The sequence below is a fragment of the Centrocercus urophasianus genome, unplaced genomic scaffold (genome assembly GCF_019232065.1).
Source record: "Centrocercus urophasianus isolate 14NV4802_14NV808 unplaced genomic scaffold, USGS_Curo_1.0 seq_30, whole genome shotgun sequence".
NCBI lineage: Eukaryota > Metazoa > Chordata > Aves > Galliformes > Phasianidae > Centrocercus > Centrocercus urophasianus.
Window position 1 is genome coordinate 4,286,159 of NW_024884867.1, and position 17,689 is coordinate 4,303,847.

Consider the following 17,689-nt stretch of genomic DNA (forward strand, 5'->3'; position numbering starts at 1 on the left):
TTTGGACCGCCCGACCTCGCAGCCCGCCCGGGCCTGAGACAGGCGGGAAGGATGCCGCCCCGCACGCCGCGCCGCTGAGCACATCGGGGCCCTGAGCGCCGCGCCCGGCCGGCCCCGCCCGGCGATCCTCGGGCCTCCGCCTCGGCAGCACGGGGCTTCCTCCTCCGCATCCCCCGTCCCTTTGCCGCCCGTCCGCCGGGCTGGGCGCTTCCTCCTCGCCCCCGGCCCCGCCGTCTGCCCTTCCGGGCCTTCCCCTCCCGGCTCTCCTCTTCCCGCGGGGCCTCCGGGCTCTTGGCCTTCTTCCTCCCCTCCCTCGCCCTTCCCCGTTCGAAGCCATGTCCTCCGCCGCCCGGTTCGATTCGTCGGACCGCTCCAGCTGGTACGTGGGTCCGGTATCGCGGGCGGAGGCGCAGACTCGGCTGCAGGGGCAGCGGCATGGCATGTTCCTGGTGCGGGATTCGTCCACCTGCCCGGGGGATTACGTGCTGTCGGTATCCGAGAACTCCCGGGTATCCCACTACATCATTAACTCGTTGCCTAACCGCCGCTTTAAGATCGGCGATCAGGAGTTCGAGCACCTGCCCGCCCTGCTGGAGTTCTACAAGATCCACTACTTGGATACCACCACCCTCATCGAGCCCGCGCCCAGGTGAGTGCTGCAGCTCCGGGATCTGTGTGGGGTTCGTCTGCTTTGAAACTCTGGGACAGGGCTCTCGGTGATGGCCGTGGGTTGCTCGTTACGGTTATCATCAGTATAGCAAGTAGGGCCCGTCCTTGTGATGAATATAGGCAGATGTGGAGGCTCTGGGAACATCCCTGCCACCCACTGTAATTGTCTTGCAGGAGGGTGTGGTCTTGCTTTGTATCAGCCTTCTTGTATTGTCCCCTTACTGGGACGGCTGAGAGAAGCTGGCTCTGAAGTCTTCCCCTCCCTGGCTGAAGTATGGCCTCAGAACTCAGTTGCTCTGGCCTCACATCCACAGTGATTCCAACAGGTCGTGCCTTTGTGATTCCTGCTTCGTGGTGCTGATTGAATTCTCATGCATTCAAAAGCATTGTTTCCCAGACTTCCCCCAGAAGAGGGTAAAAGCATTTATCTCTGCTTATGGCACTCTTTGTCTCTGCATATGCATACACCAAGAAATGCTCTTTTAGGAGGATGGGAAAATGTGACTTGGCTGTGAGCTCATTCTTTGTCCTGCACCCAACACAGGGCATACCTGCAGGCTGCATCTCTAAACAGCTTACCAGTAACCCTGGAACATATTTGTTTCATCCTTTGGGCTTCCTAGATAAAAGAAGGAGAAAAGCTATTAAAATAATGACACAGTTATAAAAAAAAAAAAAAAAAGAATCAAATAGCTTGAATTCTAAATTCTGCAGCTGAAGGGATTTCTTTCAGGTTAACAAGTTATTGGGGGGGAGGGGGAACTTTTGAGTTTTAGAATCACAGTTTAACGTTATTATAGTCCAGTTCTTAATCACAATCACTAAGTTGTCAAAAGTCGACCGCAGCGTCAAATTGAAAAAGGCAAGTGGTCAGCAGGCTCTGCAGAGCTGTCAGGTGGTGGGAGGAGCGTGACAAAGCTCTGGCCTCAAGAGCTCCTAAAGCTGTTGAGAAACCTTCTGGTAGTGGTTGTGCTGTGGCTAAAGAAAAGGGTAGGTGAAAAATTCCCTCATCTTTTACAGGTGCTGAAACATTTAACTGGAGCTGCACAGGGTTATGCATATGTTTAAACTTACAGACAGTTTGGAAGAAAAAAGTCTATACTGCAGTGGTGTTCTTGCTCATCTCTGTTCTTGTTAACCTGGGTACTGTCAACTCTTTCTGAAAACAAACCCTCATTCTTAGTCATTGACAGCAAGGACTTGGCTTCCACAACTTAAACATAGTTGATTCCACTTGTTCTCTGGGTATTTGTGTCATACCTTGCATGAAACATTTCCTGAACATCTTAGTACCACCTTATTTTCAAGGCATTCATTGCAGACAGATGGTGGTGGTGTTCTCAGCACACAGAGACAGATGGGACCTGCCATACTGTGACCTGAGGTGCTTTTTCATTAAGCTACAAAAGGGGTTGAAGTGGTTATCCACAGTACAATTACTGTTCTGAAATCTTGGAAAAAAATCACTGACATGGTTGATGGTTTGGACTTCTGTCTATATAAAACAAACTTTGTGATGCAAGAGGGAGAGTGGGAGGTAGCACTTCCAGATTTACTTTCTTTAAATCAATGGGCTACATTTAGAATAGGGGTAGATAGGAGTTTCTTCCAGAACTGTTACTGTTCTCATTTCTCTTGAAAATTTGGCCTTTTCCATGGAACGTCTCAGGTGCTTTTGCAGGCTCTTAGTTCTTCTGACTTCATGAAGTGCATATATATACATATATATATATATATATATATATAATAGAAAGCAGTGTTTGTGGTATGTTCCTTCCAGCAGATGTTAGTATTTCCTCCTGTTTCTTATGAAGAATGTCACGTTATGCTATTAGGTATTTAGATATTCAGGAATTACAAGTACTCTTAAATAGAGTTGAAGTTAGGACAGTAAGATCAGGGAGCTTAATTCCGTATTACTTTCCAGAATGGAAGGGAAACGTGTTGTCTCCTAAGACCATTAAATATGTCTCTGTCCTGAAACAAAGGGGTTTTTGGTATTAATATGGCTGCCCCTCAAATCCTGCATATCAGCAGTAGCCTTCTGGTACAAGGATGCTCTACTGCCTACAGCATCAGAAAGACTGTAGAGTTTATCATATTCTTCCTTTTACTATTGCTTCCATTTTCCCACTGTGCTCCCTCAGGTTTGCCATTCAGGGTTACTGGATTCTTGACAGAAGTGGATGCTGAGGTTAAAGATGGAAATGCAATGAACTGGAGAGGATTATGTAGCTCTCCAGAAGCTCCTCCCCAGTCAACCAAAACTTTTTCACTTATTCTTACTATATCACAACTTCTCATAACTTAAGCCACAGAGGTCTTTATTCTACCTTAACATCTTCACAATAATCCAAAAGAGAAAGCAAAGCAGTAATTAAGGTTTTGCCTTATTATACCTTTTTTTTTTTCTTTTTTACATCTATGATAGCTTTTTATTGTATGTTGCTACATAGGTGAACAAGGTAGTTCTCCTTTACCTGGTGTTCCTTGTGTGCAGCTGGTGGCTAGTTTTGTTACTGGCAGTGCAAAACAACGGCTGTTGATAATTGGGACTTCTTTAATCTCAGGTATCCAAGTCCACCAATGGGATCTGGATCTGCCCCTGCTATGTCTGCTGCCGAAGAAAACGTGGAATACGTTCGGACTCTCTATGACTTTCCTGGCAACGATGCTGAGGATCTGCCATTTAAAAAGGGCGAAATACTGGTAATTGTAGAGAAGCCAGAAGAACAGTGGTGGAGTGCCAGAAACAAGGATGGTCGGATTGGGATGATTCCTGTTCCTTACGTAGAAAAGCTAGTTAGATCTTCTATTGGAAAGCACGGCAACAGAAATTCCAACAGTTACGGTATTCCAGAACCTGCCCATGCTTATGCTCAGCCTCAGACCACAAGTCCCCTTCCCACAGTATCCAGTACACCTGGAGCAGTCATCAACCCTCTGCCATCCACGCAGAATGGACCAGTCTATGCCAAAGCTATCCAAAAGAGAGTACCCTGCGCTTATGACAAGACGGCACTGGCATTAGAGGTGAGTTTTCCCCTTTGTCTTACAGTTCTCCAATGGTTTTGAAAAATAAACTAAATATTGTTAGAGCAGGTGTGGATGATTTTATGTGGAGTCTGTTTATCTGTGCCAAAGGACTGAAAAGTTCTGTTATGTTCTGAAGAAAGACGTACAAAAATTGCTTCATCTACACCACTTCCTTCGAGAAAATTGACTGAGCTACTTCAGAACCCAGGCCTAATGCACTGTTGTCTTGCCTATGGAACAGTGAAATATATTATAAGAGCAGTAGAATATATACATCCTTCTGTGGAAGTGACTTTGCTTCTCTACTTAATCTTAGAGAAGGGATGTTTAATTGATCATTCCAGGCTGAGAACTGAAGTAGAAAGGTAAGGATTGCTGATACAGTTATTTTTTCTGATTCTCAACCGTAGCTTTTTGGATGTGTGGGGTGGGGGGCTCAAGGAGCAAATGCAGGGAAACAAGCAAGGGAAGCAACAACACCTTAGCAAGCAGAGTAGGGATTTTAGAAAATGTTTTTGAACTTTTCCTGTTGCCTTTTCTCAGTTTGCAAATGAAGCTGCTGCTTTTCATTAAGATTCAAAAGGTTTTGTTTGTCACTTTTGGTTATTCATAAAAGTTTCCCAAAATTGCCCTCTTGTACAATCTCTACAGGTGATTATTGGCAGAGGGTTAAAAATTAAACGTATCACTGTTTTCCTTGAGTCTTACAAAAGCTAGCAGCCTGTCATTTGTGAACAGTGTGTGAAAATTAGCATAGGAAGAAAAGTAAATTCTCTGCCAACTGCTCCGTACAGAAGATTCCTGCCAAAACTATTCATGCTTCTGAAGACAGTAAGGCAAGCAGTTGATTTTATGTTATCAGTGTGTCATAGAACAACTTGAGGGAACCTGCTTTGCTGCAAGGTAGCAGAACTGCTTGGGAGGATGGCTCTCACTAATGAATTTTCTCCTATTTGCTATTTAGTGACCTAGTTAATCCAATCATTTAACTGCCCTGGTAGGATTCATTCTCTGGCCAAACATGCAGGTTTGAGTTGTGATTATAGCTTTTCCATCCATGCACAGAGAAAGAGAGCAACCTCATTTTGCAGCAACATATTTTTTGTCACGTGTACCATTTCTAAAGAAAGCTCCAAATTCCTGGCATGATCCTCCTTTTGTTTGCTTAACACCTTTTGCTGGCCCAACCCTCTCAGGGCTCTGCATGTTCCTTAATCCAAACTACTGGAGGTCATAGTTAAACACTATTGAAAATGATAGGGTTCACTTAGACTAGAAGTTCTGTAAGAAGCACAGAAAGAACAGCTTATGGGAACGTTTGGGGGAAGAAAGTTAGCAGTGTTCTTCCAAAATAACAATATATTGCAGTATTCAGCCTCAGTCACAGTTCAGCTGTTGTGGATAAGAACACCTTGGTACAGTTGTACTGATTTGTAATCTCATCTAAACTGATACAACAGTCTGAAAGCAGAATATCTGCTTGCTGGCTTTAGCTTTCTGTGGTCAGCACACAAACAGTGCTTGAAAGAAGCAGAATACCATCTGGAGTAAATAAAGCTGTTGCATAGTAATCTGCTCAACTTCCTTTTAAGTGGAGAGATGTCCCATTTTCAAGCTGAACCCTGGGAAATGACAAGCTCTCTGCTTTCAAGTCTGATTGTTCTGTTGTATGCAGTTGTTTACACAAGCTGTCAAAATGTAAGACAAGATAAAGAGCCATAGCCTGTTACAGAGAAGAAACTTGTTTGGTAAGGTAACTTTTTTTTTTGAAGTTTCTCCCATGAAAAGATACAATTTATAAAGTGAACATTCTCCTGAAAATCCTTGTTAAGATGTTTGGTAGGATGTTTAACTTTGAAATAGTTTATAAAATGGGAAAGTTTAATGGCAAGCAAGTTTAAGGGTAATTGCCATGTCCTTTTTTTCCCCTATAAAGATACTCATTAGGAAGCATGGCATTTATTTCTAAGACTGACATGTCACTGTGGTCACTTCAGTTAATTACACTGGCAGCACAGATTTAGCATTTTTAATGAAATGACTGAAGTTTGCAGTTGCTCACTGTGACCCTACTGAGTTGTAGCACTGAATGTAGCATTTCCAAAGATACTGCGCACACACAAAAAAACCCTCACAATAAAAGCAACAGCCAAGATCTGTTTCTTTAGTTGTGTGCTTTCGCCAAGAGGCAACTTCCTTCCTTTCTGCTGCTCCAGAGGAAGGAATATGAAGGACAGGGATGCAGTGTCCTGTATTTGTTGGAACCAGAGCTCTGTATTACAGGGTTACACGCTGCTCTTCTTCAACCTCGGTTTTCCCTGAGAAAACTGGGAGGGCAGCCCTGTGCTCAGAGGTTACACAAGATAGCGCTGGGTTTTGTAAGAGCAGAGACTGCTGGCACTGCTCCTGTGCTACAGGGCAGCAAAGCCTGCCTTCAGGTTTCTCAGCATTAATCATCTGTAGTTGTACGGCCAGGCTGATCACAGCAATACCCTGCTGAAGCCTTGTTTGAGGCAGTACATGATGTGCAGGTTTAAGTGCCCAGCACTCCAAGACCTGCTGCATTTTACCTTAAAGCAGCAGCTCATCTGCAGGGAATTGAGTACTCTGCTTGGATCTATGCAGCAGAGTTCTTCATGTCTAGCAAAGTCAGCAGACAAACCAGTGATACATAATTCCTTTAAAAACTAGCAGTCTAGTTTTTTTTCCCCCCTTATAAAACAGAGTGGAATAACTTAAGGAACCAAAAAACAGGAGAGCAGCAGCTGCTGCCACTCTTTGGTCTACCAGGTGACAAAACAAAGTTCCTACCATTATTCTCAGTGCCTGTGAGGTATTTGTCAGACACCATTCTGAGGGCAGCAGCAGTCCTGGAGTTCATATCCAGATTTGGAATATGGTATTTTAAGATTATTTTTGACATATATACACAGAGTTTCATTATTTTTTTTGTAGTTTTTAAGTGCCTTTTTTCCTCCACACCTGTGCCAGCATTGTGTAGCATTAAGCAGCTGTATCTACACATCCTATATCAAACATACAGATGTATTAATTTGCTAGTACAGAGTTAAGGTTTCACTGAAATATATTGGTGAAATGAATACCTGTTCACCACACTTGCATAACTGACACCATATTTCTCCTGAGCTTGTTGCAATTAGGTTACAGGTAACTTTTTTTCCTTCTTTATTTTAAAGTTGAGACAAGTAGGGCAAAATGTGCTAGTAGTAGAACTTAATTAGGAAATTAGGTTGCTGCTATCACTTGACAACAAGCATAGTGCTTTTCTTAGCTAAGGAAATTTTGTCTTGCTGCATTAAATATTAAAATGCTTCCAATCACAAGGATGACAGTTTTGCTTAAACTGTACAAGCACAGGTCCTGCATTTTAAAAGTTGACTTTGGAGCATTAGTTCTGATAGCTATGAATGGAAAATGACACTGTGGAAGGATTTCTGTGTCTGTGCTGATATGTACCAACTTCCCAGTATGCTACATTTGAAAATAAGGCTAACAATTACATTGGAGATTATATGCATTCTTAATCTTTGTGACCTCCTTTACCAGTTTACTTTGTTCCCATCGTGGCTGCATTCAGTGCCTTACAGTCCAATGCATCTTCATGCTCAGAACTGTTTGCAGAGCTTATTTTCAGATGAAACTGAAAGCAGTAGAGAGAACCTAGGCAAGTTCCTGTGCTAAAGCTGTGACTTAGCATGGCTCAGGAACTCTGCTCTATTGAAGCTTTGTGGCCTCCAAATTCCATGCAATCACAACATGCTTAGCAGGAGACAGGCTATCATAATTTAATGGAAAACTGTGCTTTATTGTAGTACTACAGTCTCACCTCTGCACTTCAAGTACAGATATGACAATTGCCAAACTATATCACTCTGTTCCTAGATGAGGCTAGATTAATTGTATCTAGAGGCCATCAGCATTTCTGTGCTGCCCTTTGACCTGTTCTAGCATCTCCAGGAATGATCTTTCTTCAGGTCTGAATGACTGCATGCTCTGGTTTGAGCAATAATTCTGGCTCAGAGCATGAAAATTAGGGTAACAGAGGTGTGCTCTCAGCCTTTTGGTTTCTTCAACCTTCCAGTATCTAGAGTCTCATTCAGAGTCTCATTTTGTCCTGCTTGTAGTTCAACCAAACTCTGCCTCCTTTTTTAGCTTTCTATCTTCTGGGGGCAGTGCAATGGAATAATTTCATTGTTGGAATATCTATAGAACATGCTAAATTATCTGAGGTACGTGACTCAAATGGCATGCAGGAAACCTTTTCAGTGTATGAATCAGCTTCAAATGGAGACAGGTATGGAAGAGTTTAGAGTGAATGAAGTAAGCTTTCTGACTGGCATGTTCCACAACTTGCATTTCCCCGGGGCTTTGAATTCATGCTGTAACAGGGACATAATGAAAGGATGCTATCTAAAATGCATTTTGATTTTTATCGTTTGGGTGGAACCAGATGGCTGCATTTCAGAAGTATTACTCACGTCAGCAGTTGATGCTTCCATGCAGTGATGCTGGCATACTTTACAAGTGAATTGCTTATCTGAGGGATGCTGACACTAAGGAAGTGTTATCCTCATTTACAGATAAGGGCCCCTGAGCTGTCCAGAATTGCACAGGAAGTTTGTGGCAGCAATGAGAATAGAACCAGATCTCCTGACTGTCCTGTTCCTAATCATAAGGCAACCCTTCCAACTGGTCTGAAACATTCTCTAAAAACAACAGCATGTTAAGTAACTTTCATGGGAGATCCCACCTCAGCTGACCCTACTGTAGAGGCTTTAAAGAGAATTTACCAAATACTGTGCTTGGGGAGTGTCAGAGAGAGGAAAAAGCAGACAGGGACTACTTGGCCGGATTCTTTCAGATGTTGCTAATCCAGAGGTCATTAACACAGATGCAACAATTACTTGCTCATGACATCAAGGTTCCTTCCCCAGAATCTTGTTTCAGCCTGCCATTTCATTCAGTCTTTAAGGCAACTGCTTTTTGTTTAAAGCAGAGGACATCCAGCAGTCCTTCATATACAAGACGAAGTTCTGAGAAGCTTTTCTCAGCTACCATTCTTTAACAGCTGCTACAGATCTAACAACTCCCCCTGCCCAGTCTAAAGAACTTCTTGGATTGCTGATCTTCATGGCAGTTTATTGAAAAATAATACACTTACTGTATCTGTAATTTTTGCTCACCTGCAGTCCTAAGCCCATCCATGCTGTAGAAATCAGTCAAATTGAAGGATATTTTTATAGGCCTTCTGCACAAACTTCGGATGGAACTCTGCAGCATGTGGCCAGAATTAAATCTGACTCAGAACACGAGTCTGTGTGTTTCTTTGGGCCTGTGTAGTACTGATTATTTTTTTTTTCCATTAATAAGATTAAAATGCTTCCAAGTGAATTGTTTCTATGGAGTGGTGCAAATAGAGTTTCCTGTTGGGTTTTGACCGTTGCAGTGAGACTTTCTGAATTTGAATCTGAATCCTGGAACTCAAATCTGTCCTCAAAAGTTACTTAAATCTAGCAGAGTAACATAGAGTTATTTATAGATGTTATCAGCCTTTTCCTAAAGAGGCTTCTGTTAGGTTCCTGTTTAAGTCATCTTGTTACTATATAAAGCTTTCTCTAGACTTTCCATTTAATGAGAAGTCACACAAATTGTGCTTTTTCTCAAGCACGCCATCAAAGCAAGCTGCAGCATTCCAGGAAGAGATGGAAACCAGCCACACTGATGCTACAGGAGCATGCTAACTATCAGGCAGTGTGTAACTATTAGGATACACAGGCTTCATCTTTGAGCTTATGAGCAGCATACATGAAGATGACAACTGAAGAAAGTCTCACAATTATCACACAAACATATAGGAGTTCAGAGGGGATTTTCCTATCTGGAAAGTACAAGATGAGGATTGTTCCATGTGGGACATCTGGAACATCTGGGTGGGAAGTGGAAAAAACCTACAAGTAGTGGTAAAAGCAGAGCAAGAAAGTAGGGGCAAACATATTAATTAAAGTCTAACTCCATTCTAATACACAAGATCAAGCTTACATTTCTGAGAAGTTTTCAGAGCTACAAATGCTGAGCACCAGAGTTCACTGTAACATCTTAAGTCTCATTTCAGGGTTCAGAATGCTTCTGAGCAATCTTCAAACACCTATTGCAGTAATGGGAGCTGCTTTCAGGAGGCTCTAGGAATATATTTTGTAAAGTCGGCTTTTTTCTCTCATGGAAGATGCACACATCTTAACTGAGAAGTTTGAATTCAAAGTCCTTTGCCGAGGTCCTGAAGCCACCTGTGTCAGTTCTACATGCAGTGTTATGTAGATAATGCACACAAATTGTTACACACACTATATCAATAATACAAGGTAGTTTTTCCCTCAGAAAGATCACAGCTTGTTACCTCTGGAGCTTACAGAAGTTGGCTGCTGATCTGAAACCCAGCTGTGTAGCTCTTGGATCTCCTCTGGGGAAGAACCTTCTGAGGTGCTTGCTGTTGGTCATAGCATGGCTCTACCTTTTGTGCCCTTAGCTATTAGCTGCTAATGGCACTTGTCTAATATTTACTATAGTTACCACATAGATGCAACTCAGTAAACAGGAAGGGAGGTGCAGTTAGAGGGCTGCTGCAACAGGCCACATGCTCAGCTCTTCTGAAGCAGTTCAGGGAGAAACGAGTGTAGGCAGTCCTCAGCTCTGCCTGCTGTAGCACACGTTGGGCTTTGCCAATTATCCTGATTCAAGTTAAACTCAGCATTAAACAATGTAATTTACACCACTTGGGCTGATGGCTTTTTTTGCTTGATCATAGCTTAGCTCTCCTTGTCTTTGGCCAAATAGGAAGAGACACAGTTGTGATAGGAAAGGTTCGACAAGTCGTTGTTCCTGTTTCAAATTCTCTGACAGGAAGTGAAGGTGAAAGCAGCAAACCAAGCTAGAATTTGTGCATCCCATACTCAGGAACAACTGCTTGAGAATGCTTTTGTCTGCTTTGGAAGCATGCGGAATTTTAGAGAACTACACCAGTTTCTTAGACTGTGACAGCCAGAGCTGGAACTCTGAGTCTGTTTGCTACAAGGAATCTCTTGGAAAAAGAGAATTTTCCTTCTAAGTAAACCTGCTAATGCTAAAAACAAGTACTGTGCTCTTTTGAATGCATGTTGCATCTCATTACTTGTGGTAGCTTTAGTGATGTCAGCCTGTCTAAGTTAAATATACTGTAGCATGAAGTAAGCTTTTCTATAGGAAAAGGTGTGGTTCAGCAATTTATTGCAACATATAAATATATGTTAAGTTTTCCCAACAAGGGTGCAGATTCCAGCAACAAAATGTTTCAGCTAAATAAAAATAACTTCTTTCCCTTTAAAGCTTACGCAAAGGTATTGTATTATATTCTTAATTCTCAAGCTGTACTTACTGTTCTTGTTTACTTGCTTTGTACCAAAGGTGAGATTCTCATGTGCTAACGGCTGTTTTTAACGACGCAGGTTGGAGATATTGTGAAGGTTACAAGGATGAACATAAACGGTCAGTGGGAAGGAGAGGTCAACGGGCGAAAAGGGCTCTTCCCATTCACACATGTCAAAATATTTGACCCTCAAAACCCAGATGAGAACGAATGATTCCCTTGATCTGATTTACACTGCTGCTTCCCTTTCCTGGCTCTCATTAGTGTTGTTTGAGGTGGGATGATGGCTAAATGGCACGTTGCTAGCATTGCCCATTTTTCCAGCTTGCTGCAGTTTGACAGTTCTTTTAATACACATTTGGAATACATACAACTGAAGTCACTGCCTGACCTTCATACCATAGATACATCAACCAGAATTTGGTTTCACTTTTAAAACTGTATTGGGCCTTAAGCTGGAGAAGACTGAAGCGTATAGCAGACAAGCATGAAGAAAAACCTTCTTGAGACTTCCGTGGACTTGTTTTGGCCTGCCCAGTAGGAAGAGCCCTAATCTTAGAGCAAACATGCGACTCATCTGTTACTGTCCAACAAAAAGCAACAACAAAAATGCAATTTTAGGACTGAAGAAGACTTAGTTTTAAGAGAACCTGCCCTAAGGTAGTACACTTACAATGACGGTCTCTTTAAAGGACATTAATTGAAGCTTATGTATTTTAAGCAGTTGCATTAGAAGCTGCTCATTTCTGTTAACTCTTAAGCTTGTTGTTGACCTTCCTGAAAGTGTGTGTTAAATACAAATAACCATTGATTGAGCTGCATTGAAGCTGAGGCATTTATTTATAAGGAAACTTAGGAGGGGTTCACACTCATAACCCATTTTTTTTTTACATACTTAAAGTATTTCTGTTGATTTTGCAAGCACTAACTGTAGTAAGTGAGCTTTAAAGGGAAACACTTTGGCCTAGTCTACACAGAGCCCTTCTGCAGTGTTGGAAGTAGACTTTACTAACTAGTAGTGCTTGTCACCAAGCTGTTACCTGGTAGGGAGATGGATCAGATTGCCACAGCATGAAGAAGTATGAAAGGAACAGGACAGAAGATGTCGGTAAATATGATAAAAGCCTGTTATTTAAACATAAGCCTTTTATACCCATTTCTCTGTAGGCTCACTTATCACTCCCAAGTTTCCTGGCTGTACCCGCCCCAACTTGCTGAAGACTTTGAACACAGTACCTTTTTCTCCAGGGCATCTCCACATTGCTGTGCTCCTCTTCCAGAATTATTTTCTTTCTTCTTTTTTCCCCTCATACCACAAATCTTTCCATGCTACAATCTTTACCCTTCCAAAGGAGTTGGCTCTGGCTTATATATGCCCTATACCCCTCCTACTCCCAGCATCCTCTAGAAAATGGTTAATTGGAGTCAGCTGCCAAGGTTTTCCCACCTTATAATTAATTTTTAGGCTGGAGGAGGCCACACAGGTGTCTGTTATCAGTACAGCTTTCTCTCCCCTTTTCTGTACATGAGCTGTACTGTTGTAATTGCACCTTTGGTAGGGAACTATATGGTTGTGTTATCAATGCCATGCAGGTCAAGTCCTGAGCCTGTTACAGGATGTGAAAGCTTAGGTACAGTGGTATCTTCTGCCTTCTTTAAGTGTGTTTTCTAGGTGAACTGGAACATATTTTTAAAACAATTAGAGCACCGATTTAACAGAATGCAGCCTGGATAAAGGAAAACATCTGCAGAAAACCAGGAATGTCTGACAGGAAAACAGTAGTGCCCCTATGCATTCATTTTTCAACATTTGAAGCTGTCCGTTGTAGCAAAAAGAGAAACTTCAGACACCTGCAAACCCTCACTGCTTCCCACAAATGTCACTTTTATCGTTGTCTTCAGTTCCTATGCGTTTTCTTGTTGATTGTGTCACTTGATCCTTGTAAAAGTGCATTGTTCTTACTCAGCTGAAAGTGCCACGAGATCCTTGAATGGAAGACACTGAAGAAGTGTACGAATGGCATTTCCAACAGGAGATGTAAAATGCTGTTGTGTTTGGTTTTTTTTTTAAAGAAACTCTCGGTTCACCTGTTAGTTATCTTTTGTAGTATTAATCAAGTGGCTGACGGTCTAGAAGTTCTTGTAGAGCATTTTACTACCAAATTAACTGTGAAGTAGAGTAGCATTGACTGAAGTGTTTGGTGCTGTAAGAGTAATTCTTGACAATAGGCATCGACGGGTTGTCTTGCAACAAAAAGCTACGCAGCTCTCTTGACTGAAGGAGGTCATGAATTTCTGTGCCCTGACTCCACCTGTATGTTTACTACATGGATTGTACTACTGAAAGTCACCTTGTGAACACAGCAACTGCACTGAGCTCAGTCTGCTGCAGAGAAACCTTACTTCAGACGTGCCCTGTTTCCGGGCAGCTCTTCAGACTGGTTGTGGAATTCCTCCTTTGCATGTCCAAGTCCGTAAATAAATACTGTGAGATTTGAGATCTTGAACATAGCTTTTAACCTGTTGTTTTTTTCATGAAACTAAGCGTCCCGCCTCATCTCCTCATGGATGAGGTGCACCTCGAACACATGCGTTGTGTTAGGCTGAATTATGTTCTGATAGCGCAGAAAAGCAAAAGATTTTCTTTCAAAACTATGCAAAAATGGTGTGTAGTGGCATCTGATGGAAAGAAAAGAATTGTTAACTTTCTGTGAACCAGATTTTGGGCCCCAGGTGAGGTATTTCTCCGCTGCAGCGGTCAGTTCGGTGACGTTAGGTGTGCTGAAATGCAGCACGCTGCCCAACCGGCGCCGATTGGAGCCTCGCTTCAAATCATGTCTTTGCCATTTTGCTATAAGACAAATATTTTCAGACAAAGACTGCATCTGATCCCAGGGTGCTTCTCCTGGAAGGACTGCCTGGCTTCTCAGCCGCTCGCTGCCGTGCGTGTTGCTGTACAGAGCCTCTGCCGTTTGGGCTGTAACCCATCCGTGTAAATGAACGCTCCTCGGGCTGCGAGGTGTCCGTGCCACAAAGCACAGTGTGTAAGTGGTGCCACTACAGCTGTCCACCACGAAGGCTCACTGCCTCCCCTTGTGTGCACGTGTGTGTGTGCAGACACTGAAGCCTCCGAGCAGTCTGAAAGTTTCCATGAAAACTGTTTCAATCCGTGTCCATCACTGGAGAAGCGCTAATTTAATTTGTGATTGTTTACAAATTGGAAAGCATCAACAAAAGGGAATAAATATCCTGTGTGGGTTGGGGCTCCGAAGAGCCTGAGCATTATTTTTGTAAAGGGAAGAAACAGCATTCTTTGTGCCATTTCACGTGCCTGTAAAGTAATTTTTTTATATTATATTAACATCCTGGGAACGAGTGGGGCTGCCTTTGTTTTCTAGTCCATTTTTCGAGCATTTTTCTCAATACCTGCATCTGAAAGCGAGACCTGCCTAAAAGACTGCCTTTGGGGACCAGTGAAAGCATCCTCCAGCTGTCCTCTGCTGTTGTTACATGAAAATGCGTTTTTGGGACAAGGATACAATTATTGCAGTGGGAAAGGTGGCCTTGTATTTGAGACAGTCTTCACTGTGTAAACTTTAAAACACAAAATGTAATTTAAAGACCATGATCTTCAGGCAATAATATTAAAGTGTAAGCTTTTAAAGTTTATTTTGGGGATCACGGCTTGTTTTATTTTTTTGTGCTACAAAATTAACAGTATTAAATGAATTATATTCTTAGAATACACAGAGTGTCTTTTCTTCAGATTAGTGCCTTTTTAATTTCTTACTCCACAGAGCTGGTCCCAACATCAAGCCGCTGTTGTTGTTGTTGTTTTCTTTTTCCCAGTGCCCTGCTTGTACAGTCTCAATAAAAGTTGCCTCAACTTCCAGCATTTGTGGTTTTCAGTCTCAAACCCCCATAGTGTGAGCAGAACACCAACAGCCTCACTGCTGCTCTGTGGGTGAGCGCGTGCCAGCTGAAGCTTTGTGGAACCACAGCCAGAGGTGAGCAGCAGCTGTGAGCAGTGGGTGATGCTCCCATGTTCCCTCCTGCTGTGCTGTCACTGCTCTGGGGGCAGACTGAAAAGGCTCCAGCACCACCCACAGCACGGCTTCCTGCCCCTGTGCTGCCCCTTAGCTCTCTTCCTGTCGCTGTCCTTCACTCCGTGTTTTTCCTTTACTGTATCTCGACTGATTTACACATAGGCTTTTAATTTTGCTTTTATTTTAGTACATCTGAAGCAGTGCAGGTGGGAAACGTGGCATTCCAGTCCCAGTAATGGTGTCAGCATAAGATGTTAACAAATATCTGCCTTTGCAGATCAAGAATAGGATCTTCTGCCTTTCTCCAGTCATTGCAAATTAAGAGTGGAGATAAAGCTGTAACTTTTTTTTTTTAATATTTGTGATCATTCAGTTACATCATTAACAGTGGTTTTGAAACTTGAAGTGAGCTGTGGGGGAAAAAAGAAACTTAAGAGGAACATCAGGCTCTTAGATGCTGCAAGGGAGATGTCTTAAAAGCCTGCATTGTGTCCCTGGACTCTTTTCTCATTACAGTGCATTGAGTTTGTGTTCTCTGACATCCAGCTGCCCATGACAGCAGCTCAAGCTGGGTTTGCTTGTAGCTTCGCTGCACACCACCTTTTGCTAACTTAAATTCAAGTGAGCTGAGTTAGGCCAGCCCGAACAGCATAAGCCTTAAGTTTTAGCACAAGCTCTCTGGAAGGAGCTGGGCTCACCTGTTGGACACCCTCATTTAATTAAAAGGTTTCCTTTCTGAACCAGTGCAATAGTAAAACACTCCTTAACAGATTCAACCAATGTAAACCTGCCTGAGCAAGTACACTTAGAAACACTAAAATAAAATGCTGTCACAGCATATGAACCATTTTCCTTTTTTTTTTTTAGAACATTGTTTACAATAGCCAGTGTAATTTGTGCACACAGGGAGGCTTTTCTGGTCCGTATTCAGCAGCAGCAATGACTCACCTTGGAGCAGCTGCACTGGGTTCTGTCCCACACTGTGTCCTCTGCCCTTTTTTTAGAGAACGTATCAGCTGCTCTCACAGCAGCTGTTGAACCACAAGTCACAGCTCAGTGTATTAAGGTAAAGCAGTTCCAATTTCAGGTTACCTTAATATCCAGAGCTGCAAACTGTGACAGTCATTGTGCAGACAGCTGAGCCGTCCTGCAGCAGGACAGCCAGCCTGAGAGGGACAGGCGTGCAGCGAGGAGAGAAACCATCACAGCTGTCCCCAAGTGAGCCTCCTGTCTGACATTGGAGCCCAGAGATGCCACCTTCAAGCAGAAATCACATCAGCTCTTAGAGCCTGAATCAGGTCAGCAAGCACTGCTCCTGCATGACTGCCCTCCCTGGGAGAGAGAAGGACCCCCCAGCGCCCACCGCTGACACTCAGACCCACTTCTGCTCTCTGGGGACACGGCCCACACTAAAAGCTGCTGCTGCTGCTCATGGGGGTGGTGATGTCTCACCTCACATGCTGGACACAGCCTCACCTGCAGAAGTGCCACCCGGGGGGGTGAGTGAGAGGCAGCAGAGAATTAGCACAGCGCTCTCCTCAGATAACCTTCCCAGCACCTGCTTGCTTCATTCCAGGCATTTGTAACCAGAACCCTCCCTGCACATGCAGTCAATCTCACCCGCCGCTGGCGCACCAGACAATTGGGATCAGAGCTAAATCTGGGGTGTCTGCGGGGACCCAGCTCCTGCTTTGTACATCCTGGCTGATCCAACAAGGGCAACTGAAAGTCAGTGCTGAATAATCCTTCATTTGTAATTGTGCATTTGTTCTTCAATTCCTGACCAAATGCACAAGAGAAAGCGTGACCCTCAAGTGACCATCAGCGCTCCTGTGCCATATGCTGTTTCCCAGTCTGACCACGCAATGAAGCCCTGGGGAGGCTCAGGCAGCAGGAGCTCTGCTCACACACAGGGGGCCAAGCAGTGCTGGTTGGGTGCATGGCTTTGCCTTCCCCCGGCTGCCCCACGGACACAGCTGATGCAGGAGTGAGTCAGAGAGGGGCGCTGCTTTGAACCGACAGAAGGGAACAGACATAAGTGAACAACAGGAGCTGGTTCGAAACCCCTGGTGCTCAGCTCCTGTTATCCTTCCTGCCCACTGCTGCTCAGCAGCCCAGCGCTGCCATGAGACCCCTGGGATGCTCCTGACAAGAAGCAGGGATCCCTGCTAGCTCCTGGAGTGCACCATCACTATCCAGTATCGTTAAAAATGCACACAAAACAAACTTGCCTGTTTTCCCATCACTGTGAAGCACCCCTGCTAACGTACAAGCCTTACGGCCCCTGAGTGCCTGGACCCCAACCCGAGGGTTTTTTCTAATTACATTCTATTCCTTCACTAGTTTGATCTGCATAAGGAAATAGTACAGGGAGTTCTCATTGGGACTCTCATTTGCTGAATCTATTTCTGCAGCTTTGCATTGCCTCTTTTTTGCACTCGTCTTGTGACCAGCGATACCATTAATCAACCGACCTTGAAGAGGAACAGCTTTTCTCTTCCCAGGTAACACAGCTGAC

General features: G+C 43.6%; 1 protein-coding gene across 1 annotated transcript; it reads left to right on the forward strand.

Annotated features, from left to right (window-relative positions):
* The first annotated feature begins 197 nt into the window (after window positions 1-197).
* Window positions 198-15,017, forward strand: CRKL (CRK like proto-oncogene, adaptor protein). The gene is made up of 3 exons (XM_042828704.1): window positions 198-649; window positions 3,240-3,702; window positions 11,205-15,017. The coding sequence occupies exons 1-3, from the start codon at window positions 336-338 to the stop codon at window positions 11,337-11,339; spliced, it is 912 nt and encodes a 303-aa protein (XP_042684638.1). The 5' UTR covers window positions 198-335; the 3' UTR covers window positions 11,340-15,017.
* Window positions 15,018-17,689: the final 2,672 nt, after the last annotated feature.